General features: G+C 38.1%; 1 protein-coding gene across 3 annotated transcripts in view; it reads right to left on the minus strand.

Moving 5' to 3' along the window:
* The window catches only part of AGL (amylo-alpha-1,6-glucosidase and 4-alpha-glucanotransferase), a 73,779-nt gene extending 55,768 nt beyond the window's left edge, over nt 1-18,011 (minus strand). Inside the window, exons 1-5 of one of the 3 annotated variants that reach the window (XM_072754521.1) lie at nt 17,870-18,011; nt 17,171-17,320; nt 4,829-5,039; nt 4,134-4,300; nt 3,039-3,242 (exon numbers count right to left, since the gene is read on the minus strand). In XM_072754521.1, coding sequence (XP_072610622.1) covers nt 3,039-3,242; nt 4,134-4,300; nt 4,829-5,039; nt 17,171-17,252 — 664 coding nt within the window. In that variant the 5' untranslated portion in view covers nt 17,253-17,320; nt 17,870-18,011. Of the gene's footprint in view, nt 1-3,038; nt 3,243-4,133; nt 4,301-4,828; nt 5,040-17,170; nt 17,321-17,393 lie in introns of all 3 variants that reach the window. The other 2 variants (XM_072754523.1, XM_072754522.1) reach the window with 2 other exon arrangements.
* Between the last annotated feature and the right edge of the window lie 9,314 nt (nt 18,012-27,325).

A 27,325-nucleotide genomic window follows, 5' to 3' on the forward strand; every position in this document is an offset into this window, starting at 1 on the left:
TGCGCCACCCAGGGATCCCCATCTAGGACTTTTTAAAGGCAACTTCCGTTGCCTGCTTTTTTTCTTGTGTATAGGTCACACTTGCTGTTTCTTTGTATGTCTCAATTTTTTGGTTGAAAATTGGGCAATTTAGATAACGTACTGTAGCAACTCTGGATATTGAGCCCATTCCTCCCAGGTCTTGTTGGCTACTTGTTTTTAACTTGGCTAGACTATTTTAGTGAAGTCTATATCCCCTACAGTGTGCAGCCACTGATGCTACCACTCAGAGGGTGCATCCGTGGCCCCTGGGCAGTAGTCTGGGGTGACAGTGGTTTTTAGCAAGCCTCTCTTAACTGTCTCTTTCCCTGAACTCTGTTAAGCTGCTGCCTCTGCTGGAATCACACCTAGCCGTTAGTTTTTTGTGCTATTATTTTTGATAATAGGCTGGATCATTAATTGCTTCACAGTTTGGTGCAATTAAATTTGGATCCCTTGGCAGGGGTAGTCACTGAGGCCAGTCTCTAAGACTCGTCTGATCCCAGGAGGGTTATTCTTAGCTGTGTCTTTCCCTGGGTTTTTTTTTTGGTTAAACTACTGGCTGGTCTATGATTTAGTATACTGCCTTCGTGGTGATACCAGCCTCCTCTTGTTTACCACCACCAAAGTCTCCACTGTTTCCAACAGTGTCCCCTGCTATGTGCCAAATAAAGTCAATTTCATTCTTACTCTGTTTTTACTGCACATCTCCTCCCCTGGGCAGAACACCTGTGTCACTGCTCCACAGCTGGTGGCAGGGACAATACGCCCCGAGTTTTTGGCTTTCTTCTCCAGATGTAGAACCTCACCCAACAAGCAAGCTGGTGCAAGGCAACTGGGACAGAGTATCCTTGCCCTGCCATGCATGAGGTAAAGTTTTCTCTCTATGATTGGGGTTGAAAGAAGGGAGCCCCAGACCTCTCAGCTGCTCTTGCCCAGAATAGAGTTTCTGCAACAGAATGCTGGAGTTGGGCGGTATGTGAGAAATGTTGGAAGCCTGCCCATTTCAACTGTAGCCCTAGACTGGGAGCTGAGGAGAAAAGGAGCCTTGTGTTCCCAGCTGCACCTGCCAGGAATAGACCTATCATCATTCTGAGCTGGGGCAGGGAGAGGCAGATCCTGGTTCAAATGTCACAGACTATTACTGCTCTTACTGAGAGTTAATAGATTTTCTTGATACGCTTTTCCCTATGTCAACTTCCCTTAGAATAATTTCCAAAGACTTTAAACCGTATTTTAAAAAATAATTTTTAACAGTTGTTTTGCTGAGTAGAGGGTCTGTGAAGCCCTCACACTGCCATCTGGAAGTTTACTTCCCCTGTATAGTAACTTTTTAATGAAAACTTATTTCACAAAAAGGACATTATGATTGGTAATACTTTCCAATTTAAGGCTGAAGCAAAGTTCACTTTCTTATATTGCATAGATTCTCTCAAATGCCTCAGAAATATAGTCTCTGATAGAGACTGCTACTATATCTCAATTTTTTTCTTCCTTTGTTCCTTTAGTAACAGAACTCCTAAGGTTCAGCTGTACATTTGGCTGGCAAACAGGCTACATTGCAGGATCCTTTACAGGTGTAACAAGAGACAAAATTCTATTTGATGAAATGTGAGTAGAAGTTATATATATATATATAACCAGACCATGCCCTTAAAAGGCATGACTTCCCTTTCTCATTTCCATTGGTAGCAGGTGATACTGGGAACTGGACAGGCCAAATTTGATTAAGAGTTAGAAGCACAGTGTTGGAGATAGAGCAGCATGAGAGAAAGAACCTCATTCCCTATTATCACTGAGCTACTACAGCAGTCTTGGGATGCCTATCTCATCTTTTATAAGAAATAAATACAAAATGTTGGCAAATTGAACACCAATAAAAAATAAATTTATTATTAAAAAAAGAAAGAAATACAAAAAAAATGAATACAGTTTCAGTCTTACATCACTATATTTTTGTCTCTTTGCTATAGTTTCCCATACCATATCCTAACTCACATAATGTCATTATGTAGTTTGGTAAGTTTGATGGAAATATTATTATAGATGTTAAAGTAATTATCAATAATGTCAGATTATCAAGTAAAGAATACTGGGTTCTTAGATATTAGGAAGTTTTCACTGTGGCATACAGAGAAGAGAATATTTGCAAGGCACACTGGGTTAAACTGAAAGCTGATCATGGCCAGAAGCTTCTCCAGACCCAGCTGTTCTGACAGGTGAGAGGAGCAGTCATCTCCCTGAGGATCACCAGTTGGAAAGATCTAATACATTTTATAGAATTGTATATTGGTAAAGAATCTTGAGATCCAACTGGGTTAATTTTAATAAACCCTTTTAACATGTAAAGGGTATAATTTTTAGATTTAACTTATAAGATTTACCAATAATTTTCTGTTTTAATGATAGTAATTCACTCTTTTTCAAATATATATATATATATACACACACACACACACACACACAAACATTAGAGTACTAGAGCTGCTGCTATGTGGGATTCACATGTTGGTCTGCAAAGTATTAATACTGCAAGTTGAAATATGTGATCATATGTTCCATCTATAATTACTCTCCTGTTTTTATGATCATCACATGCAAAATACTTACATGTTGATTATATCTTCAACTAACAGTTTTCTTTGAAAGAAAAAAGTGGAGCTATATAAAGTGATTTTTAAATTGAAGAACAGGGATCCCTGGGTGGCGCAGCGGTTTGGCGCCTGCCTTTGGCCCAGGGCGCGATCCTGGAGACCCGGGATCGAATCCCACATCAGGCTCCCAGTGCATGGAGCCTACTTCTCCCTCTGCCTGTGTCTCTGCGCCTCTCTCTCTCTCTCTCTCTCTGTGACTATCATAAATAAATAAAAATTAAAAAATAAAAAATAAAAAATAAATAAATTGAAGAACATCTATGTGTCATTTGTTTTTTCAAAATTTATGCTATATAAAACAGCAAGAAATAATCAGAATATAATATTTTCATCAAAATTAATGGAAGTTGTTAATGAAACTCATACCAGTATGGTTGTAGACAACATCAGTAATACAAAGAACATTCCATTCCTTTTTCATTTTTTCCACTAGTTGCCCAACATCACTCCAGGTATATTTTTTATTAGGTCTTGAAAAGTCAGGATTTAATTCTAACTGGTTGGCAAGAGAATAGCATGATCTAGATAGCCCAAGAGTCTGTAATGGGGTAAAATGAATCATGTTGTAACCTGTAACACAAGAAAATAAACAAAGAAAAAAAAATAAAAACAAAGAAAATAAGCAAAGACTATAAGAAAAAAACAAACTAAAACTAAGCAAAATATAAGTTTAAACTTCCCTAAATGATTCTAAATAGCAAAGCAACCATGCAACTAGAAAAGGAGTCAAAGACTAGGGTTCAAATCCTAGCTATATCCCAAGTGACTTCAAGCAAGTCTACTTAAATCTTTTAGCGTATCAGTGTCTTCATATATAAGACAGAGATAATGAGATAATGCATTTGAGAAAATCATTGTACACAGTGCCTAGTTATCATAGGGGTTCAATTTATATTTATTGGATATCTACATATGTATATACTTTATACAAGAATATCAGCATGTTTTGCTTCTATTTTTAATGTTCCGCTAGTTTCAATTATGTCAGTAAACTTCTTGGCTTTCTTTATATTATATTCAACTTAAAAGTAGAAAATTAATATTACCCTTTGCATAAGAGTAAAATACAACTTAAATTGCATTTTACTCTTGACATGTATGGCAGCACACACCTTCCATATGGAAGACAGTTACTTAATGTTGATTTAAAGTTATATACAATAATAATACATTTTCTAAAACATTTTAATAGTTTACTACTAATTTTTATATGTCAAAGTAAAGTCTTAGGACAATGAAGATCTCATTTTATTATGAGATTTCCTTAATTTACTGAGTTGAACCATATAATTTGCTATTTTTGTAGGTTAAAAATGGTTGTCTTAACAACTTTGTATGATTCTATTTATATTACTATATACTAAGAAACAAAATTAAAAGGAGAATCAAAGCTTTGAAATCTATATCATAGAGGATAATCACATTTATTTTTAAAAAGAAAAGAAAGATATCTGACATTACCTGATTCTTTTGCAACTCTAAGTCTGCTTTCCCATTCGTCAAAGGGTCCCAAACACTTAGCTAAAAATGTCTGGAGAGTAACACAGTCCAAGGGTAATACGTGATTATCAGCACCAACATATAAAATAGGATCCACAACTATGTAACCCCCACCACTTTTCTCATTTCTAAGGAGAAAACAAAACAAAAACTTCTCAATGATAGGAAAAAAAAATTCTCATGTAATAGTCTGACTCTCTAATGGGAGGTTGAATTGTCCCATTTAAAAATATATTTCTAAGCACATAAAATCATTTACAAAGTTGCAATGAAACTCAACCCTCATTTTATCCTTTTCTAATCTCTATATAATGACATAATACATACAATATCTAATAAAGTTGCTGTCAGGAAAAATAAGTGTACTAAAATCTGTCAGTAATAACAAGGGCACTCAAGCAAATAGTATCTTATAATGAAGTTATATGAAAAGACTAGAGTTTTCAAGTGATTACTTAAAAAAAAATACTTTGAATCTGCAATGAGTCTTACAATTACTTCCTAGGAACCAAGGAACCATATTCTATTTGTATCTCAAAAAATCCTGTGAAAATCACACTGCCATGGTTTATATAGTAACTTTTTACAAGCTAGGTAATTTAACTAGATGGAATAAATTAACCTTTCCCCCCCCATGTAAAGAACACCTGACTTACCCTTGAAGGAAGTAATACTGAAATGATCCAGCTTGCTGAAGATTAAGTTTACAGTATTTATCAGAATCATCTTCTCTTTCTGTTGGGTTTTCCCATTCCAGGGAACGGAATTTTTCTCGATTAAATGTTTCTCCGGGAAATGGGTAATTTGTGTACACAGTAACTGCTTTTCCCTGTAAAGTGGGACCTAATCGGAACTGTAGCTCGAACCCTAAACAAAAAGCATATTTCAATAAACTCACTGTAGGAACTTAAATTACCACATTAAGAAATAAAGTATTACATAAACTAGGGTTTCTCAACTATGTTTAAAATAACTCCTAATACATAATGCTGGTTTTGGAACTACTTTGCATTCTAATTTAGCTGAATTTTATATTTCAACAAACACTACATCTGCCTGCTTTGTATTGTCCCTCTCTTCTCCTCCTGGAACCTGTTTCCTATTTGCATGGCTACTCTGGGATATGCAAGTTTTCTTTTTTCTTTAGTAACATATCTTTCAACTTTATTGAAAGTGCTTTTAGAAAACTAGGATAGCATTAAAGTAAAAAAACAAAATGAAATTTTACTGAACTTGAAATCTTTTAAAGTTCAATTTCAGTATAATTAACATACAGGGTTATATTATTTCCAGGTGTACAATATAGTGTTCAGTAATTCTACACATTACTCAATGCTCATCATGATAAATGTACTCTTTTTTTTTCTTAAGATTTTATTTATTCATTCATGAGAGACAGAGAGAGAGAGGCAGAGACATAGGCAGAGGGAGAAGCAGGCTGCTCACAGGGAGTCCGAAGCAGGACTTGATCTCTGGACCCTGGATCATGACCTGAGCCAAAGGGAGACGCTCAACCACTGAGCCACCAGGTGTCTCAATAAATGTACTCTTAATCCCCTTTATCTATTTCATCCATCTCCCTACCCATCTCCACTCTGGTAATCATCAGTTTGCTCTCTATATTTAAACTCTGGGGTTTTTTGTTTCCTTTTTTCTTTGTTTTGTTTCTTAAATTTCATATATGAGCAAAATCACATGATATTTGCCTTTCTCTGGCTAATTTCATTTAGGATTATATTCTCTAGATCCATCCATGTTGTTGCAAATGAACAATTTTGAGCAGAAGAGTCATATGACCTAACTTGTGTATTAAATCATTTTGTGTACTATGTCACTCTGAATATGTCTGCTTCTGGTCATAATGGAGTTCTGTCTGCTTCTGGTCTAATTAGTATTAGATTTGCTCTCTGATGAGAAACTATTAGAAATATATGAAATAACCATTTTCAGAAATAAGTAGTGAAGCACTGTGATGCCTAATAGAAGGATGATTCCTATGAACCCTCTAGCTTTCAGACTGGGGGAACTTTCTGGGCTGTGACACAGGGAGCAGAAACAGTAGTCTGAGTTAAGGAGACAGAGATTAGAGTTTGGGGAGGGTGAAGAAACTGCAATTTTCAGGGCAGAATATGGCACAGAAGAAAGCTCTGTAAATAAAGAGCTCTAAATTATTACCTAGGGTCATCTTCAATCTGCCTGAATACCAGGCTGACATGGGTAGTATTTGACTCCAGGAGATTGGACAAAGGATAACTAGTAGGAGCTATCAATTGACCAATTCCCAAAGCTCACGCAGGCCTGGGAGACATTAGAATCTTCAAGCAGTCAGAGTGCAGAGATGTTGTTGAACATCCGTTGTATTCAAAAGAGTCGCGTCGTATGTAGTAGGGCTAATACAGCCTTATTTTCTTTTTTTTTTCTAATACAGCCTTAGAGTGAAAACTAGAATAACCTATCCTGTCAAAGCCTAAAATAGCCTCAATTGGATTAAGCTGACCCATAGATAATGTAAATGGCTGCTAAAGTAAAGATACTACTCCTTTAAAGAAAGATAAACAAAATCCAGAGATACAACAACACAACATTCACAATGTCCAGCATCCAATAAAAAACTGCTAAATAGAAAGAGGAGGTGAGCACATCAGTGACACAGTTACCTGAGGTAGGGCATTCCACACAGAATAAACAGAAGATGTAAAGGACCTGAGACTCCTGCTTCTGGCAAAGATGGAATGAATAACATGGATTGGATTTACAATCTTCCTTGAGACTTAGAAGAAAGAAACCAGGAAAAACCAGACAAAATATATGAAATGATAGTTTTCAAGCCTAGACATCAGGCAATAAAGGTCAGTGACCCCTAAGAGACAGAAAATAAACAATGTGAATCCTACAACTGTCCCTTCTTACTACTGTGAAAGAATTTCCAGGTTGAGGCAAAAGGAAGAGAACTAGGCAGAGCTCAACTAACTTTCTGAGCAAAGAAGATGGAGCGAAGAATCTGTTCAGACGAAAGCAGCTAGTTTGCAGATGAGACCAGTTGGCAGCTAGTTTGCAGATGAGACTAGTTGGTAAGGAGGAGAAAGCTGCACAGAGACAGAACTCCAGAGATTTGCAGAAGTTCCGCCTTGAGTATTCAGCTGAGTACTGCTCAGTGCATGTCTGAAACCAGGAATAGTGTTTGTTCTCACCAGCCAGATTGGAAAAATTCATAATTCATGAGGCACTGGAGAGAAAGTTCAGAGGATCTTGTTTCTGTAGTTGAGAATAATGAGCCCTGGACCGGGCATCATAAAAGTAAAACTCCAAAGTGTTAAAATATTTCCAAGTAACTTAACTTCATTCCCAAACAAAGACAAAAAAAACATTTTTAAGACCAGCACCCAACAAAGTAAAATCCATAATGTCTGGCATCCAAACAAAGATTATAAGACATACATAGAAACAAGAAAACACAACCCTAAAAATGGAAAATAATCACTTATTGAAAACTGACCTTAGAAATGACACAGATGTTGAACTAGCAGGTAAGAAAGGACCTCATTTATCATAACCATATTCCATATGTTCAAAAAGTTATTTCAAGGTACAGAAAATATTTAAAGCAAAACAGAACAAATGATCCAAACCAAACTTTTAAAAATAAAAACTACAAGGTCTGAAATGAAACACCTGCAACATGGAATTGATGGATGGTGAGATATGGCATTAAAAAAGGTTAGTGAATTTTAAGACACAGGAATAGAAAATTGCAAAATGAAACAAAGAGATAAAGAATTTAAAAAATTGAGAAAGTATTAGTGATCTGTGGAACAATTCAAGCGGCCTAATATATAGGTCATTAGAGTCCTCAAAGAAGAGGAAAGAGAGGGGGGATATCAAGTATTTAAAGAAACAATGGGTAGAAAGATTCCCAAATTTGGCAAAAGCAACAAATTTGTAGATCCAAGTTCAATAAATCACCAATCAAGAAACATGAAGGAAATCAGACCAAGAAACATCAAAATCAAATTTCACAAAACCAGTGACAGAATATCTTACACGTAGCCAAAAGGAGGAAAAATGTTACAGTAATTTCAAGAAACAATAAGAAAATGACAGTAGATTTCTCATGGGAAACAATAAAAGCAAGAAGACAGTGGAGCAATATCTTTAGAGGTACAGTTGATCCTTGTACAATATGATTTGAACTGTGCAGGTTCCTTTATAGGTTTTTGTTTTTTTTTTTAAGATTTTTATTTATTTGACAGAGAGAGAGAGAGAGAACAAGCAGAGGCAGAGCGAGAGGGAAAGCAGGCTCCCCACTGATTAGAAGCCTGATGCAGGACTTGATCTCAGGGTCCAGGATCATGACCTCAGCTGAAGGCAGATGCTTAACCAACTGACACGTGGTTTTTTAAAAGTACAGTACTGTAAATGTATTTTTTCTTCCTTATGATTTTCTTAATAACATTCTCTTTTCTCTAGCTTATTTACTGTAAGATTATAGCACATAATACATAAAACATACAAAATATGTGTTATCTGTAAGGCTTTTGGTCAACAGTAGGCTATTAGTAGTTAAGATGTGGGGAGTCTAATGTTATACTTGGGTTTTTGGCTGCATGGGGAAGGGGGTCAGTATCCTTGGCCTTTGCATTATTTAAGAATCTACTGTACTTAAAGATTAAAACTGTCAGCCTAGAATTCTATACCTGGTGGAAATATCTTTCAAAAATAAAGATGATGAGAGCCAAATTTTTCAATGTCAGAGAATATGTTACAAATAAGCAAGGTGGAAGCTACAATGAACTCTATTGTGGTGGATATGAATCAGAGATATCAGTATGAACTGTCCTATAGATGCATATATAAATAACGTCAGTTTGATTCAAAGCAAATCCTGAAAAGCAAAACATGTAGGTATGTTTCAATCATGTTTAAAGCTGCTCTTTGGTAGAAGTAAGTCCCTCCCAATGATGTTCAATAGATGGTAAATTCTATACCACACTATTAAACACCAGGTAAGCTAATCTTTGTCAACAAAAGATTTCAATAGAAGACATTAAGAGAATGCTGGCCCCTTTAATTTACTGTTATCCAATCAAACACCTCTACCTTTGCCTAGAGAAATACAAATACTCTGTTGCGTAATGCAGTATGGATATTGTGAGGAATGGAAGTTCTAGGCAGTCCTTGAAAAAATTATAATTTACTGATAAATACTACTAACTATATTCTTGGGTTGTACTAAATTATGAATATAATTTTTTTCATAGCAAATGGTTTTAGCAAGTAAGAAACAAATTATCCAAATGGCATTATAAGTGATTGCAAAAATCCAGGGACTCACTTCTACTTCTCACACTTCTTATAAGTAGAGTGAAACTTATAATTTCTTTTCCAGGTAACTATATACACAGATTTTTCTACAAATAATTTGGCAGAAATATACTAGTGTTAATAAGGGTTATGTTTAACCCAATAGTTTCATATATACATATATTTTCTGAGGAATTAATCAATGATGTAAACATAGAATATATTCATAGCAGCTTAAAAACAAACTAAGTATCTAATATTGGGAATGACTAAATAAATTAGGGTAAAAATTATTTTATTATGCAAGCTAGAATATTATAAGCCATTATAAGTCATGTTATCTAAAGATATTTAATAACATGGCTACTTTTATTCCTTTTTGTTCATTTTCTGCATCTATATAGATCTTTTGAAATCCTTTCCGGGAAAAAGCATGGCTGAATTGTGGCAGTAAGCCAGGAGGTGGAATTTACACACCATTACACTATACACAGGTTTCAACTTGCTTGAGTAGTAAAAACTCAATTTTGTTTTCAAACAACACACCAAAAAAAGGCTTTTTATATACTTCTATGATTTTATACTTAAGGAAACATCATTTTAAAAATAGAGGTACAATTATGAAGAGATAGTTTGAGAAATAATTACCCAAAGAATTAAAACATGAAATTTTAATACTCAGTGACTGTGAGAATCATAAATACCTGTATCTTTACAATAATGATTAAATTTATGACAGAAGAAGTACTTTCATTTTCAACAGGTACAATCGTTAGGGATTAGCTGCCTGAGCATATTTAAACAACCTGTCCCCTGTTCAGTTTATACAAATATTGTTTTTATCATTACACAAGGATTCAGAGAACTTGTAGTACAAAGGTTAAAACTCATTCAAAATCTCAAAACAGTATTTGGATGAGTGATATACCTTCAGAAAAAGCTGACAAGCATTCTCTAAATACGGTATTTATTTATAGAATATACGTGTAGGATAACTTAATAAATTATATAAATTATAAAAGATAAAAATGGGATAAAATATAAATAAACAATATTTTAAATGACTAATTTTATTTATTAATGGATGGGAAAAAATCTTTTGGCTCTTAATAAAAATCAATATTATTCATATTTGTCAGTGACAGCAGTGTGATTAAACAAGTTTCATCAGGGGATCCCTCGGTGGCTCAGCGGTTTGGCACCTGCCTTTGGCCCAGGGTGTGATCCTGGAGTCCCGGGATCGAATCCCACATCAGGCTTCCTGCATGGAGCCTGCTTCTCCCTCTGCCTGTGTCTCTGCCTCTCTCTCTCCCTCTCTCTGTGTGTCTCTCATGAATAAATAAATAAAATCTTTAAAAAACATAAGTTTCATCAATTTTAAGTCTTAGTTTAACATTTTATGATAAAGTAATTTAAAGATTCAAACGTCTGCTAATTGATATTTGGCTTAGTGGCCCTGGACTTGAAAAACACACCAAGATACCCAAATTCAAATGGAAGGAGTTCTTGGTGGCTATGTTTACTAATCCATAACATTAACTTTTCTTTTCTTTTTTTTTTTTTTAAAGATTTTATTTATTTATTCACGAGAGACACAGAGAGAGAGAGAGAGGCAGAGACACAGGCAGAGGGAGAAGCAGGCTCCATGCAGGGAGCCCGATGTGGGACTCGATCCTGGGGCTCTAGGATCACGTCCTGAGCCAAAGGCAGACGCTCAACCACTGAGCAACCCAGGTATCCCTATAACATTAATTTTTCAATGCCATTAACCAACTATGTAAAGATTTTTGTTGAAATGTGCTAGTAAATACATATTTTTCCTGACATCATCATTGTTTTCATAAGTTAATAAGATGTTCCATATTTATATATTAAACAGATGATTTGAAAACCAACTAAAATCCTTTATTTGGAAGATTTTAAACAGATTAAAAAATTTGGGGGGGTACCTGGGTGGCTCAGTTGGTTGGGCATCTGCCTTCTGCTTAGGTCATGATCTCAGTGTCCTGGAATAGAGCTCTGATTCTGGCTCCCTGTTCAGCAGGGAGTATGCTACTCCCTCTCCCTCTGTGTTCTCCCCTCTTTCTCTCTCATAAATAAATAAAATCTTAAAAAAAAATTGTTTTGTTATCGACTTTTTAAAGAGGGCAGATATTCATTATATGGCTAAAATCATATGATGGAAGTGTTACTAAAATACATATTCAAAATGTTCTTGCTATAGCAAGGGTCAGCAAACTATATCAGCCTACTACCTGTTTCTGTAAATAAAGTTTCTGTAAATAAAATTTTATTGGAACACAGCCACATCCATCCATTTATGTGTTGTTTATGGTTGCTTTCATGATACAATAGCAGAGTTGAGTAGTTGTAACAGAAGGTATATGGCCTGTGAAGCTACCTTTTTTCAAAGATTTATTTATTTATTTATTTATTTATTTATTTTTAAATTTTATTTATTTATTTATGATAGTCACACAGTGAGAGAGAGAGGCAGAGACATAGGCAGAGGGAGAAGCAGGCTCCATGCACCAGGAGCCCGACGTGGGATTCGATCCTGGGTCTCCAGGATTGCGCCCTGGGCCAAAGGCAGGCGCTAAACCGCTGCGCCACCCAGGGATCCCAGATTTATTTATTTATTCATGAGAGACACACATAGAGAGAGAGGCAGAGACACAGGCAGAGGGAGAACTTGGCTTCCTGCAGGGAGGCCGATGTGGGACTCGATCCCAGATCCCGTGAGCCCAAGGCAAACGCTCAACCGCCAAGCTACCCAGGTGTTCCCCCTAGGAAGCTATCTTAATCCTAACACTCTATAGGAAAAAATGTGATCAACTCTGCTCTACAGTATCAATTTCCATCAAAAAGCAGTTAATTTTCTAACTCATGTTTACTTCACAGTTAAATTGTGTTTATTTTTCCAGAAAATATTTTCTAAGTATTGTACTATTGAAAGCTACATGTCATTCCTAAAAAGGACAAATCTCAAACAGCAAATATCAAACACTTTCTAACTCATCTTTAAGTTTGACAACCTTTTGTGGTAAAAGAGGCATTTAGGTCAGCCCTGGTGGCACAGCGGTTTGGCGCCACCTGCAGCCCGGGGTGTGATCCTGGAGACCCGGGATCGAGTCCCGCATCGGGCTTCCTGCGTGGAGCCTGCTTCTCCCTCTGCCTGTGTCTCTGCCTCTCTCTCGCTCTCTCTGAATGAATAAATAAATAAATCTTTAAAAAATAAATAAATAAATAAATAAATAAATAGGCATTTACTGTTATTCTACATTTTGTTACAAAGTACTGTACATAATCTACTATTTAAGATAATATAATTTGTATATGTACTTAACCTGGATTAGGTAAAATTGTAACCCATGGCAACATACTACAAGCAAACCAGCTATGGCGTGACTGTCAACTCCTTCCAGACCTACAACCTTCACTGTTTTCTCAGAATATGTCTTTTTTGTTTATAACTCATCTGACACACAAAATGAAAGCATCAATGTCATTTTATGCATTACCAAAATTTAATTGCTTTTTAAAAAATCTTTTTAAAAAGTTTTTAATTATTTTTTAGTGATCTCTATACCCAATGTGGGGCTTGAACTCATGACCCTGAGATCAAGTCGCATGCTCTTCTGACTGAGCCAGCCAGGTGCACCCAAATTTAATTGCCATTTTTTAAAGATTGTATTTATTTAGTTGACAGAGAAGGGGAGAGCAGGGGGAATGGGTAAAGGGGAAGCAAGCTCCCTGCTGAGCAGGGTGCCTGACACTGGGCTTGATCCCAGGACCCTGGGATCATGACATGAGCCAAAGGCAGCTGCTTAACTGACTAAGCTCCCCAGGCACCCAACTTTTTAAAAACAAAAACAGTTGAAAGAAAAAAAAAAGAGAAAAGAAAAGAAAAATCCTGTACTTTTTTCCTGTATTCCAATAGATAGGTCAGTGCACATGCCCACGGGTACATAGCTACTCGACCTCTAGTACAAATCCCTGAAACTAAAATTTTTATATACAGTAAATGAAACATTAGAATACCTAGACCATGTCAGATTCCATAATTACTCACTCAGTTTGCTAAAATTAGCTTAGGTCATAGCAGTACGTGGTGTGGCTATCTTATTCCTCATAGAACACTAGGAATACTTTACTCAGATTAGCCATAGCCCTCCTGTAGGCAACTAATAAAGTGATTAAACTATTACTATAAACTCAATTTTTTCCATCTTGCTCCCTCCCTGAATTTATATAAGCTTAAGCTCCTAATCAAGAAATCTTTATAAGCATTTTCTTAAAAAAAAAAAAAAAAAAAGTATGAGCTGAAATTTGACCAACTGATATAAAAATGGAAGAACTCCAGGTTTGGGGAAAACTGATTTTGTTCATTATTCTGCTACTGAATGAAATATGAAATATAAGAGAAAGCAACAATTTGGCTGGAAAAAATAATTATTTGGTCTCATACTTGTTGAGTGAGAAGAATCTATTGAGATATTAGCCTTGAAAATGAGGAAGAATCCTTTCTTAGGAAAAAGTGAAAAGAAAAGAAAAAGAAAAAAGAAAAGAAAAGAAAAGAAAAGAAAAGAAAAGAAAAGAAAAGAAAAGAAAAGAAAAGAAAAAAATGAGAGGGACTTGGTGACCAATTAAATATGAAAGAACCAAAAACTACCAGAGTTTTTCTTCACACTCAATTGGTCACCAAGTCCTATGAATTTTAAAATGTCTCATACTCTATTTCCTTTTTTCTCTGATGTAGTCAAACCCTTATCTTTAACCAGACAGGTTTTCATTTTTTTTTTAAGATTTTATTTATTTATTCATGAAAGACACAGAGAGAGAGAGAGGCAGAGACACAGGCAGAGGGAGAAGCAGGCTCCCTGCAGGGAGCCCAACATGGGACTCGATCCTGTGTCTCCAGGATCACACCCTGGGCTGAAGGCAGAGTTAAACCATCCAGGCTGCCCCCAGACATGTTTTCAAAATAGCATTCTCGATTTCTCGTCTCTAATATCCCTTCATCTTTCCATTATAATTATCTTCTATAACAATATGATCACCTCATTACCGCACACAAAAAAATCGACGTTCCCATTTATATCACTTGGTTGAGGGATCCCTGGGTGGCGCAGCGGTTTGGCGCCTGCCTTTGGCCCAGGGTGCGATCCTGGAGACCCGGGATCGAATCCCACATCGGGCTCCCGGTGCATGGAGCCTGCTTCTCCTTCTGCCTGTGTCTCTGCCCCCCTCTCTCTCTCTCTCTCTCTCTCTATCATAAATAAATAAAAATTAAAAAAAAAAAAAACTATATCACTTGGTTGAATTTACTGGTTTCAACTAGAGTTACAGACTGAACCACATCATTCTTATTTATAAGCCCTTCATAGTTCCCTCTTTAAACAGCTTGGCTGAATTTACACGTTTTGCTAGCTTTAACTGGTGTCTTAGTAATCAACCAGCAAGGATTTATTGACTATTGTACATTGTCCTAGGTTTATAATACTTTCCCTATGCTCACAGCTCTTAAACTCTAGTTGGACTCTATAAGACCAATAAGCTTTTAAGCACTGCTACATTGTTCAGGACTTACTTGTTCTGTGCCCATTATGTGATTGGAAATCAAAGAGAGGAGATAAAAAAAATTAAGGAAGGACTTCATGGAAGAGATGGAATTTTAGCTGAAAGTTGAGAGGTAGGCAACACAAAGAACTGATAGGAAGGGGATTTAATAGATACAGAAGAGAGGAATCAGATGGAGGTGAAGATGTCCGGAGAGCTATGAGAAAAGCCAGTGGGGAGGAAATTAACGGAGGAAATGTAAAGATGTAGGACAGTAGTGATGGGGGGGGTGGGTGGCAATGAGAGACAACTTTGGCTAGGGAAGGTGGCTTCCATTATAGAATGTCTTGGAAGCCAGCCAGAGGCATTTAAATTTGACTTTATATATAGACACTAATTAATGAAAAGGGAAGAGATGGCATAAGATTATTCCAGTATTCACATTCAGGCATACGAAAGAGACAGAGAAATAGGCAAACAGAGACATTTAGAAAGAAATTATAGGGCTTAAAGACAGATTGCAGTTAAAGAGAAGAAGTTGACAAAGAAAAGTACAAAGTTTCAAAGGCCTTGAAACTATGAAAATGGAGATACCACTAAATAAACAGGATAGGAAATCAAGAAGGTCAGAGAATGGGGAGATGGTTTTGTACATGTTAGATTTAAGTATATCCATCCAGTGGAGCTATTCTATTCTATTCCATTGTGTAATACCTGGGTGAAGCCAAGAATCCAGAATGAAAATACAGAGGTATAGTGATCTATCAAAGCCTTATACCCACTTAGGACTTTAAAACTCTATATTATTAATTTTGAGCTTCAAAATCCAGGAAGGTACAAAAGGAGAATTACCTTCATTTCACAAATAATGTTAATAACTCATGTGATTTTCCCAAAGTCAAACAAGTTGCTAGCAGCAGAGCCAAGAAAATTCTAGTTTTTTACTCTTGCCATTATATTCCCGGCTTTTAAGAAGCAAGCAAAATTCAAGGCTCTTCTTTCAAAAAGAGCCATCAGCATGCAAGCAGCAAATGAAGCTATGAGAATGTATAATTTTTTTGATGGAAGAAAAAGAGAAAAGAAAGGATTTCTGGCAGATAGGAAGAATTAATTAAAATTTGGAAGGAAGAGATCTCAGCAACAGATACCACCAAGTTGACAGGAGTACTCAAGAGGGTAGGAAAAAATTTAAAAGCAGGAAAGTGCAGAGTCAGGAAAGCCAAAAATGGAGTTAGTACTCTGTGATCTTAAATGCCAAAGTTGGAAGAAGGTGATTTGGCATGGAGATAACACATTTGACGGCTGAATTTTTTTTTTTTCCCAAAACTTTACCTCTTGAGATATTGGGGGAAAAATCCTTCAATGTTTACATCAATGTCTGTTACACTACTAAAGGGGTCTGCATTTAAGTTTTCATACATTAAACTTCTACTTCACAAGTTATATTAACATAAATGAGTGTAGAATGTTTTTCAATATTGAAAAATTATAAAGCTTTAAAAAAAAAAAAAACCTCAAATATATTTCAACATAACCCGATCAGTTTCTTCACTTTTTATTTGGCAAAAAAATTTTCAGCTTTTATCTTCTCCATATTTGAGAGGCTTTGGAGAAACATAAATAATAGTTTGCTTTTTGCTGTGATCCATTTTACTAAATCAAAGTTCCAGTAAAGGAAAAGAATGAGGACTGTAAAAAAGCAAAACCAAAAAAAAAAAAAAAAAAGCAAAACTATACATATATGCCCCAAGTTAAATTCCGTAAGAAGTAATTTACCAAGTTTTCATAATGATCGTTAATCGAAATAATATGATCAATGTCTTTTTTTTTTTTTTTTTTTTTATGATCAATGTCTTGATCCTATTTGCAACTTTTGTCTTAAGTGGAAGTTACCACGGAAAGAAAAGTGAACTATTTTATCCTTGTTCTAACACCACGTACATAACATTTTCAATTTTACAACTGAAACCAACTTTCATTAGTGATATTTTTAGAACACAGCACCATCTTTGCACTGATCAAGCTTAGAAAGATCCTTGGAAATTCCACCTATCTTAAAGTCTAAAAAAAAATTTAATATGACCACACATTGAAAAACGGAAAAGACACACAAACTAATGAAACAACTTGCCACTGACCTTGTTCAAGTCTGAAGAGGGTCTTTTCCAGCTTTTCCATTTCGTTCAGAAGTAAGATTCTAATCTGCTTACTGTGCCCCATTTTGGCTTCTAGAAGACTTGAAATCGTTCAGAAGAATGAAAAGGACTCCGAAGTCGAATGAATTACCCCTAAGAAACAAAAAGAGGAATTAAGGTAAAGAACTATCACCTTGAACTCTCTGAGGCTGACAGCCGCACTTACATGTTCTAAACGTGTTTTCACCCCTAGCAGAGCAGAGAGAAAGAATGAATCTTATTAAACAGGACTGAGGAGGCAAATTAATAGTTTCCTCCCTTCGAGCACAACCGGACCGAAGGAACCCTCCTGTATGATAGACTCTTGCAATGAAAACAAAAGAAAACAAAAACCTAAATTATTCTCAGAGAAGAGCAATACGCTGTGGAAAGCCCGGATTGGGGTTGGGGGGGTGGAAATTCCCGGTCCCAAGCCAGAAGGCTTTGGAGACTACAAATGGCTCTTCTGCTTACAAGAGATTAGTGTGCTCCGAGATAACAGGTGGGCGAGCTCCCCATTCCCAAATTCGGGTTGGAAGCCACCAATGGGGAGATGAGAACAGAGGGGAGCAGTTGTTCCTCCGGAATAGCATAGGATGTACAGACAGAGCTATAGATAGAAAGCAGGCCTCTCCCGGAGCCGGCGGCCGCCCTAGCACTTACGCTGCGCGGGCCGTCCGTGCGCCTCCCGGGCCCTGCAGACCTGCGGCGCGGCGGCCGCAGCCGGGGGAGGATCCAGACCCGCGGCCCGCGCCCGCACCCGCGCGCAGGGGGCAGCCCCGCTCAGCCAGGGCCCGGCGCCGGGAGGGCACGGGGCGGGGCGACGGCAGCCGGGCCAGGCCGGGGCGGCGGCGCGGACCGCGAGCGCCCCCGGGACCGCGCTCCGAGAGCCTCGACCCCGCCGGCCTCGGGGGCGCGCACCCCGCGGGGGGCTGCCAGGGCCCCCCGTCCACTTCCGGGAGCGCCGCGGCCGCTAGTCTCGCGAGACTGTGGTCGGTCGGGCCGGGGTCAGGCGGCGGCGGCGGCGGCGGCGGCCCTGGCGGCCCGCGAGCGGCTGCTCCTCCCGCCGCTGGGGAGGTGCGAGGTCCGGCTTGTGCGCCGCCGTCGCCGCCCGCGAGCCCCGGGCTGAAGGTTAAAATGCTGCGGTAGACGGGCTGCCACGAGGTGCCCCACGGGGCCGCTTTGTGGACCGGCTGAGTGGTGGGAGGCCAGCCGCCCAGCTGCTACTGCTTTTTCCACCACGATGTTGTTTTGTAGCCTTGTTTTGATTTTTTAAAAAAGATTTTTATTTATTTATTCATGAGAAACAAAGAGAGAGGGGCAGAGACACAGGTAGAGGGAGAAGCAGACTCCGTGCAAAGAGCCCGATGCGGGACTCGATCCAGGGTCTCCAGGATCTCACCCTAGGCCAAATGCAAACCGCCCCGCCACCCAGGGCTCCCCTGACTTTTTTTTTTTTTTTTTTTTAATTTTAACATGTCTTATGTTTGCTTGGCCCCAGTTCTCCGAATCTTGCTTTCCCCGTGGCTAGAATAAGGGGCCTGGCCACAGGCTCTGGCGTTCCGTCCGTCCTGCGCGGGCCATTCCCGGGTCTGACACGGGGCACCCCTTGAACGCAGACACGGACGGGCTAGGAAGGGGAGGTGCGGGCAGCTCACGCACGACGGAGGCCGCAGGCACCCCCACCCCTTGCACAGTGTCTGGTTGCATCTGACGTACACTGCAGAGACCTGAAGGTTGTATGGGATTAAGAATCTATTTTGGCTTTTGGTGCATGTATTTTAGGGCAGAAATTTAGGCTGTGGTACAGATGCCTATGGAGATTTAATGCCAGGGGAAAAGAAAACTCCTAGAGCATTCCGAGGACACCAAAGGATCATGAGAAAACAGAAGGTCTGCAGGGGGGAGAAAAACCTTGCTTTCCTTATGGTAGACGTAGTATAGGTCCAAAACCAATAACGAGTTACAAACTAAAGATACGGAGATGTTTGTTTTAGTAAATTTCTGAGAATGGCTAGTTGCAATGGCCCAAAGCTGGGTTTGGGAACCCATAGTTCACTTAACTTGTTCAACTAGTATTTATTGAGCACCTAGAATTTGCCAGGCATGGAAGTGAAACAAATTCATTGCCCTCGTGGAACTCCTACTTTTTTTTTTTTTTTTTTTTAAGATTTTATCTATTTATTCACGAGAGAGAAAGAAAGAGAGAGAGAGAGAGGCAGAAGCAGGCTCCATGCAGGGAGCCCGACGCGGGACTCCATCCCGGGTCCCCAGGATCACGCCCCGGGCTGAAGTAGGCGCTAAACCGCTGAGCCACCCGGGCTGCCCAAACTCCTACGTTTTATTTGCAGGAGACAGATGAACAAATTAAATAAGTACATCGTATAAGAGAATAAAAGTTTGTAAGAAAAGGAGAAGTGGAAAGTGTGGAAGAGTCAGGAGAGGAAGGTTTGCAATTGTAAATACAACAGTCAATAAAGGACTTGCCAATAAATTGACATTTGTTCCCAATCAGAGTAAGAGAAAGGAGGATATCCAGGGTAGAGGGTTATACACAGAGGTATAGAAGTCCAAAGGCCATGAGGTAGGAGCAGATTTGCTGAATTCAAGGAGGCCACCATAGCTAAGTGAAGAGAGTGGTAAGAAATTAAGACAGATAATGGGGTGGGGCTGGCAGCCAGATCTTATAAGGCTTTGTAGGCTATTATTGCAAGGATATAGGCTTTTAGCGTGGGCAGAAGAGATGTTGGAAGATTTTGAACAGAAGAATAACATCATCTGTTAGACCTTTTAAAAGGATTACTCTGCAACTCTGTAGAGAATAGCTAAACTGCAGGGTGTGGTAAGGAAGGAAGCAATACCAGTTAAGAAGTTATTTCACTTAACCAAAAGATAGTGGTTGGAGGGTGGGGGTGGGGAGGGGAAAGGTACAGCAGTAAAAGTGGTGAGAAGTTGAGTTATGGATCTAGTTTTGAAAGTAGAGCTTATCCTGATGGACAAAAAGGAGTCTTGGATGATTCTAAGGTTTTTAGCTTGAGCAACCAGAGGATTATTGTCCAATAAAAATACAACAAAACGAAAAAAGAAAAACATAATCTAAAAAATATAATTTTTTACATAGGTGAAAAAAAAAATCAAGTAAAAAGAAACAGGTGAAATTAATTTTCATAGTATGTGATTTAACTCAATAGATCTTAAACATTATTGAAACATGCAATCAATATAAATGTTATTGATGAGATATTTTAGGTTCTTTTTTCCTCCTGAGTCTTCAAAATTTGGTGTGTATTTTACATTTCTAGCATGTCTCAATTATGATACATACATTTCAAGTACTCCATAGCTTTGTGTGCATACGGACAGTACAGAAAAGGCTGCCATTTAATGAGAAAGGGAGAAAAGAGAAGGAGCAGGATTGGAGGATAAAATTCAGGAGTTTGGTTGCACACTGTCAGTAACCAAGTGAAGATGACTATTCATTTGTTTGATATCACTGTCAAACATCCAAATGGAGTTATTAAATGATCACTCATAGCCCTGGTCTCTAAAGTAGCGTTTTTCAAATTGTAAGTCATAACACTTTGAGGATTGTCAAAGCAATTTATTAGTTGCAATCAACGGTTTTTATTTTATTTTTTTTAAGGTTTTATTTATTTATTAGAGACACAGAGAGAGAGGCAGAGGGAGAAGCAGGCTCAACACAGGGATCCTGACGTGGGACTCGATCCCGGGTCTCCAGGATCACGCCCTGGGCCGAAGGCAGCACTATACCACTGAGCCACCCGGGCTGCCCAACCAATGGTTTTTAAAATAAAATAGGCAAAGATCTGAATGCACTGCATCTGGTAAGACTATTATTTCAAAAACTTCTGTTCCTGTTATTTTTTGTTGTATGGGGTCATGTATTCCTACTTGGGGGATCATGGTCAAAAACATGTTTGAGAGCCATGGCTCTAGAGAGTATGCTGTATAAAAGCATAGTAATTCAGGATTATAAAATGTGCCCAGATTTTAATCCCAGGTCTGCCAGTAACTAGCTGTGAAACTTTGGAAGATACTCAACTTTTGTGTGCTTTGGTTTCTACAACTGTAAAATATGGGTAAAAATAGAACCTACTATTAATTAAATGAGGACTCAGAACTGTGCCTGAGATACTGAGTACTGTGGGGAAGTACAAATTAGAGTGGGACTCTGACTGATGTGAAATACAGTTCATGTTTATGTTTGTCTTCAGGCTCTCCTACCCAAATCCCCCACCCTTTCAGTCTGTTTTAAGACCCTCTCATCACAGTGCCCTCTTGCTGAACACTCTTTTCCAAGGCTCCAAAATTAGCCTTTCATGCTGTCCCTCTGCCAGCAAAACTGTCACTTTAGTGCCCAATATTTCACCTAGAAATAAGGAGTAGAACAGACTGACAAAATGAATTCCTTTAGTGGTGAATTATTCTTACACAAATGCTTGAATTTTAAGAAATTTGTCAACCTAAAAGATCTTCATTTTGGAGATTTCATGTTGTGAAAGAAAGTGAAGAATGTTAACTCGTGAAAACATTATGATTCGATGTGATGTATCTCCAAGGTTACATTTACAAGCCACATAGTGTCCTTTTTAAAAAAGAAAAAGTCACACTAGTGTGCTATTTGTGAAGTTCTTGGAATGCTAATGAATCTGCAGTTTGGGGCTACAGCAGTACCATGTGCTGCCTTCATTTTGGCGAACATTTGTCATGTGCCTGTCCTGTGCATAACAGTGATCTATATATACACAGTAATCTCATGCTGGAGTTGTTAGGAGAAGAATCTCCTTGAGGAACATCTGATGGATAATCTCAGCTATTTGGCAGTGACTCTAGTGCTTTTTAAAACATTGATATTAATGTATTTGGGGAGTGGGAGAAGGCTGTGGTCAGAAGAGTCAGAAAACACTACAGTGTTTCTTAAGGTTTGTGTATTATGTGTCTGTTTTTGGAAAGGAAAAGGAGTTATTTGGGGTACTGTATAGTTCGGTTCCAATCCTGTGATACTCTGGATCTAAAGTAGATGAGTCTGTTTTATTTGGTTTTTATATTCATCAGCATTTTTTTGTGTATTTTATTTTGTAGCGATAACATACTGACATTATTAATAATTTTATTTTGTGACATTTGGAATTGTGTTTCCAGAATCTCTTCTAAATTGATCAATTTATTCTGCACCTTTTTGAAATATCCAGATTTAGCCAGTGAAGAGAAGAGAGGAAGATTAGAAAGGAAATAGAGTTGAAATCAGACAAGTATAGGGACCTAATATATAATGACATAGAGATATGAAAACCAGAGAGAGGTCTTTTCAAAAAAGGGGATAGTACAATATAAAATACAATATGGGCTTTGGAAACAAACCAAGGATTAGTTTTAATCTCTCTGAATTACAGTTGATTCATCTGTGAAATGGAGAGAACACTTCACTTGGAGGGTCTGTTATGAAGACTAGATGAAATAATGAAAGCATTTATCAAAAATCAGGCTTCTAATAAATGATAGCCTAAGAAGGGCTGATGGCTAGTTGTCTTTGCTGGGTGAGGGATGATGGACAAAGCAGATGAGGAGGAGGCTCCCAGAGCATGGGAAACAAAAGATGTAATCAAGAGATTCTTACTCAGTAAAGAGGGAATATAAAAATAAACTTATAGGGTGAAGTCAGAGCCCAAGGTTTTGGCCTAAATTATAGAGAACAGAGGAAGGACATGAAGAATGCAATAAGACTTAATTACTGTACAATTAGTATTTGTTAGAAAAATTATTGAGATGTACACATATACAGGTAAAGATAGTTGTATTTTATTTTTAACTTATTTTTATTTTTAAAAAGATTTTATTTATTTATTTATTTATTTATTTATTTATTTATTTATTTATTTATTTGAGAGAGAGAGAGTAGGAACTGGGGGAAGGGACAAGCAGACTCCTCATGGAGCAGGGAGCTTGACATGGGGCTAGATCCCAGGACCCCAGGATCATGACCTGTGCCAAAAACAGATACTTAACCGACTGATCACCACCTAGGAACCCTGACAGTTGTATTTTATTAAAAAACAAAAAAATAAAAGTCAAAACTTGGCTTAGAGTTTGCATAGGAAAAGTTATTTAAAAAGCCCCAAGCATGGGGGCACCTGCGTGGCTCAGTGGATTAAGTGTCTGCCTTTGGCTGAAGTCATGATCTCAGGGTCCTGGGATCAAGCCTTATGAGGGGCTCTGGGCTCAGCATGAGTCTGTTTCTCCCTTTCCCTCTACCCCATCCCCCCCGCCCCCCCCCCATGCTCTCTCTTTCTCTCGAATAAATAAGTTAAAAAAAATTCTAAGCATTGATATAACCAATTAATCAAAAGGAGCATATGAAATGCTTGGAAACCATGATAAGAGGAAATTTTAGGGGTTTTTTTTAGTGGTGATGTTTTCCTTTTTTAAAGTTAGGTCTTTTAAAGTGTCCTTTGGCCCCCAATTTAAAGCTAAATAATTTTACCCTTTCAAATAAATTTAACTTCTTGTTGAAATCCTGACTCCAGAGTTTCCCTGTAAAAGGGTTTAGAGCAGGCAGTCTGGTTGGGGAGAAAGGATGAGGGAAGAAGGGCTTGAGCTGATTTTCTATGTTTGTCAGGACTACTTCAGCTGCGTATATGACAGAAAACAAAACAAAGCAACAGTGGCTTAAACAAGAGAGAAATTTGTTTCTTTCTCACATAAAAGTTTAGAGGTGAGCAATTCAAAGCTGGTGTGGCAGTTCTCTATAAAGTCATCAGGAAGCCAGGCTCTCTCCAGCTCACAGCTTCCTCTCTCTTTTTATGTGGACCTTATCATGGTACAACAAGGCTACCAGAGCTCCAGCTTCATATCCAAGTTTAGGCAACATTATGGAGGAAGAGGAAAAGAGGGATGCACCTCCTCCCTTTAAGTATTCCTAGAAATACCAAACAGCATTTCTGCTTCTATCTCATTTGCCAAAACTTGGTCACAAGGTACACACAAATGTAACCTGTTATGGAAGCAGCAATGAGACTAGTCCAAACCCAGGTTTTGTTATTAAGAAAAGAGAGAATGAATAAGTAGTGTCTGCTACAGTTTGCATGGTACTTCATTTTTTATTTGAATTATTATAAAAGGAATATGGAGCAAGAGGATGGAAGTTCTTAGGAGGAATGCCTCCAAGAAAAAAAAATGAGGGGCACCTGGCTAGCTCAGTCAGTAAAGTGTGCCACTCTTGATCTCAGGGTGGGGAGTTTGAACTCCACATGTGGAAAGAAAAAAAATAGGACCGATTTTTTAATTGTCTAGTGTGTTTTTGTCAGAAAGCTTGGGGGTGGTGAAGCAAACAAACTTGCCAAAAAAAGTTCAGTTAGAGACTGCAGCTATAGATCTGCCAGCCAAATGAGCTTGCTACAAACTAACCTCCAGAACCAGCCAACTTACCCTCCCCATCACCGACAGACTGGGGAAATCATGCTCACTGCATGTTTACTCCCCAAAAAGGACAGAGGTGAGTGAGCCAAGTTATTTTTTCCCAAATTTACCAACGAGGTAAATCACTCCCCCTCTCCAGGAATGGAGTGAGTTAACTAGAGCAAAGGGAAGCCAAAGGTTTGTTTAGGGAAGCTTTTTGAAAAAGTAGAATTAGGGGAAAGCATTATGCAAGTCCCTTAACCTCTTTTGTGCTCTAATTCCTGAGCCGTAATTTATCTTTCAAGGATAAGCAAAAATAAAATGTCTGAAATGTTTGAAAAATTAATATATACTCTATAAATAGTTAATAACAGTTAATATTTAATGAGCATCTAGGAAGTGCATTTTCAATGATTCTGTTCAGTAAACTCTAAATCTGAGGGCACTGGTGTTACCCCATGGCCTGGAAATCAATAAAGGTTTTAGAAATTGAATTTGGATATTGCTGACTTTTTATATATGGCTGCGTCAGCAGTGAGTTTGTTTTCTTTTAGGAATATCCAGGCTAATCTAATACTCAGTCATCTCAGCTCCTTCAGGAAATCTTTCCCTGCCTTGCCCTCCTCGCCGTGGGTCTGGGGTATAGGTGTTCCTCCTGCACGTCCTCTGTTATATATGTCATATCATGTTGCATGATAACTCTTTTTTCTTTTTGCCCTTTCGCACTAGAGTTTTTGAGACTAGGATTGTGTTTTCTGTCTCTGGCAGGCAGAATTGTAAAATTATTTACACTTCTTAGATATACTAAGAAAACTATACTTTCTTCTTTTAAAAAAAATTTAAATAAGCCCTCTATTTTAGAATAGTTTCAAAGTTAAGAAAATAGTTGCAGAGAGTACAGAGAGATCCCCATTTCTTCCAGCCGCTGGTTCCCCTATTGTAAACATCTTACAATAGTATGATGCACTTGTTACAATTAGTGAACTGATATTGATACATTATTATAGTCAATAGTTTATTCAGATTTCCTCAGTTTTTACCAAATATCCTTTTCTACCTGGGTTCCCATCAGGATACCGCATTATTTTTAGTTGTCATGTCTCCTTAAACTCCCTTTGGGTATGACAGTTTCTTAGACTTTTCTATTTAAAAAAAATGTTTTTATTGATATGAAATTAACATATATCATTGTGCAAGTTCAAGATGTACAGTTGATTTGATAAACTTCTATATTGCAAATATGATTACCACTGTAGAGTTAGCTAACACTGTCATATCACATAATTATTTCTTTTGGGGGATGAAAACCTTTAAGACCTAGTCTCTTTCAAGTTTATAATACAGTATTATTGTCTATCACCACTATGCTGTGCATTAGATCTCCAGGACTTATTTAACTAATGGATAGAAGTTTGTAACCTTAAACAACATCTCCCCACTTATTCCACCTCCAGCCCCAGTAAATACTGTATCTTTTTTATCCATTTATCCATTGATGGACACTTAGATTGTTTCCATATATATTTTATTCTTAAAAACTGCTCTGATCTTTACTGTTCCTCAACTGCTAGATAGGCATGGGAAAACAAAAATAATTTTAGTCTAGTCTATTTTAGTCTAGAATTAAAACTAATTCTGATCCAATTATTTAAATAGTCTCTTTAACCCTGTCTCTTTGAAATAACTATTTTATTGTTTCCATTCTCCTTCCTCTCCCTATTTCTAAGTCATGTCTGGCACACGGAGCAGGGTCTCATGTGAAATCATTACATTGGAGGAGTTGAACTCCATGACCATGAACTAGGCTTGTGCAGGGGCTGATGTTACCTAAAGTACATCTGTATAGTCCTGTTCCTGGTTGTCCTGTTGACATAAGCTACTCCCCTCTATAGCTGATAACTTCCTGGTCATTCTTTTTTGGCTTGGTCAGAGCTTAGAAGCCTTCCCTGCTGTCTGACTTCCTTGATGTTCTGTTTTCACTGCAGATCCCTGCAGTCTGAAGTATTCTTAGCCTGGTCTAAGGCACAAGATATCGATTTCATAAGCATTTGCTGGAGCCACCTCATCTCTGCCATGGTGGATCCATGTAATATGTGCTGGGGATGAAAAATTAGGTCCTCTCTGTAACGATGTCCTTGCTTTACCCTCCTAACCATGCTGGGACTCCCCTTTTTGGGCCTCTGCCCCACTTTTTGTTGTTGATGTTGTTTTGTTTTTTGTTAGTTTTTTTGCCTAACACAGCACTCTTCATCCAGAGTTCAAAACAAACAGCAGAACAAAAGCCCTCTACGCATTTGAAAAATGCTGTACCAAAAAAAAAAAAAAAAAAAAAAAAAAAGGAAAAGAAAAAAGAAAAATGCTGTACCAACGGTGTGCTAAGCACTATTCTAGGCACTGGGTGTACGGTACTGAACAAAGCAACATGAATCCTTGCCCATCTGGAGTTTATTTTCTGATAATGCCCGGAACCTGACTCGTTCCCACTAGAACACATCAAACTCTTTCTCTCCTCCCTCTCTCTTTAGATGGTCTCATTTCCACAGTTACTCAAACCCAGAAGGAATGGATTTCTCTTTTTTCTTACCTGGAGCTGCTAGCTCATTAGTCCCTGCCTCTAAAATGTTAAGTGAGGGTAGCCCGTGTGGCACAGTGGTTTGGCGCTGCCTGCGGCCCAGGGTGTGATCCTGGAGACCCGGGATCAAG

This window comes from Vulpes vulpes, chromosome 3 (genome assembly GCF_048418805.1).
Source record: "Vulpes vulpes isolate BD-2025 chromosome 3, VulVul3, whole genome shotgun sequence".
NCBI lineage: Eukaryota > Metazoa > Chordata > Mammalia > Carnivora > Canidae > Vulpes > Vulpes vulpes.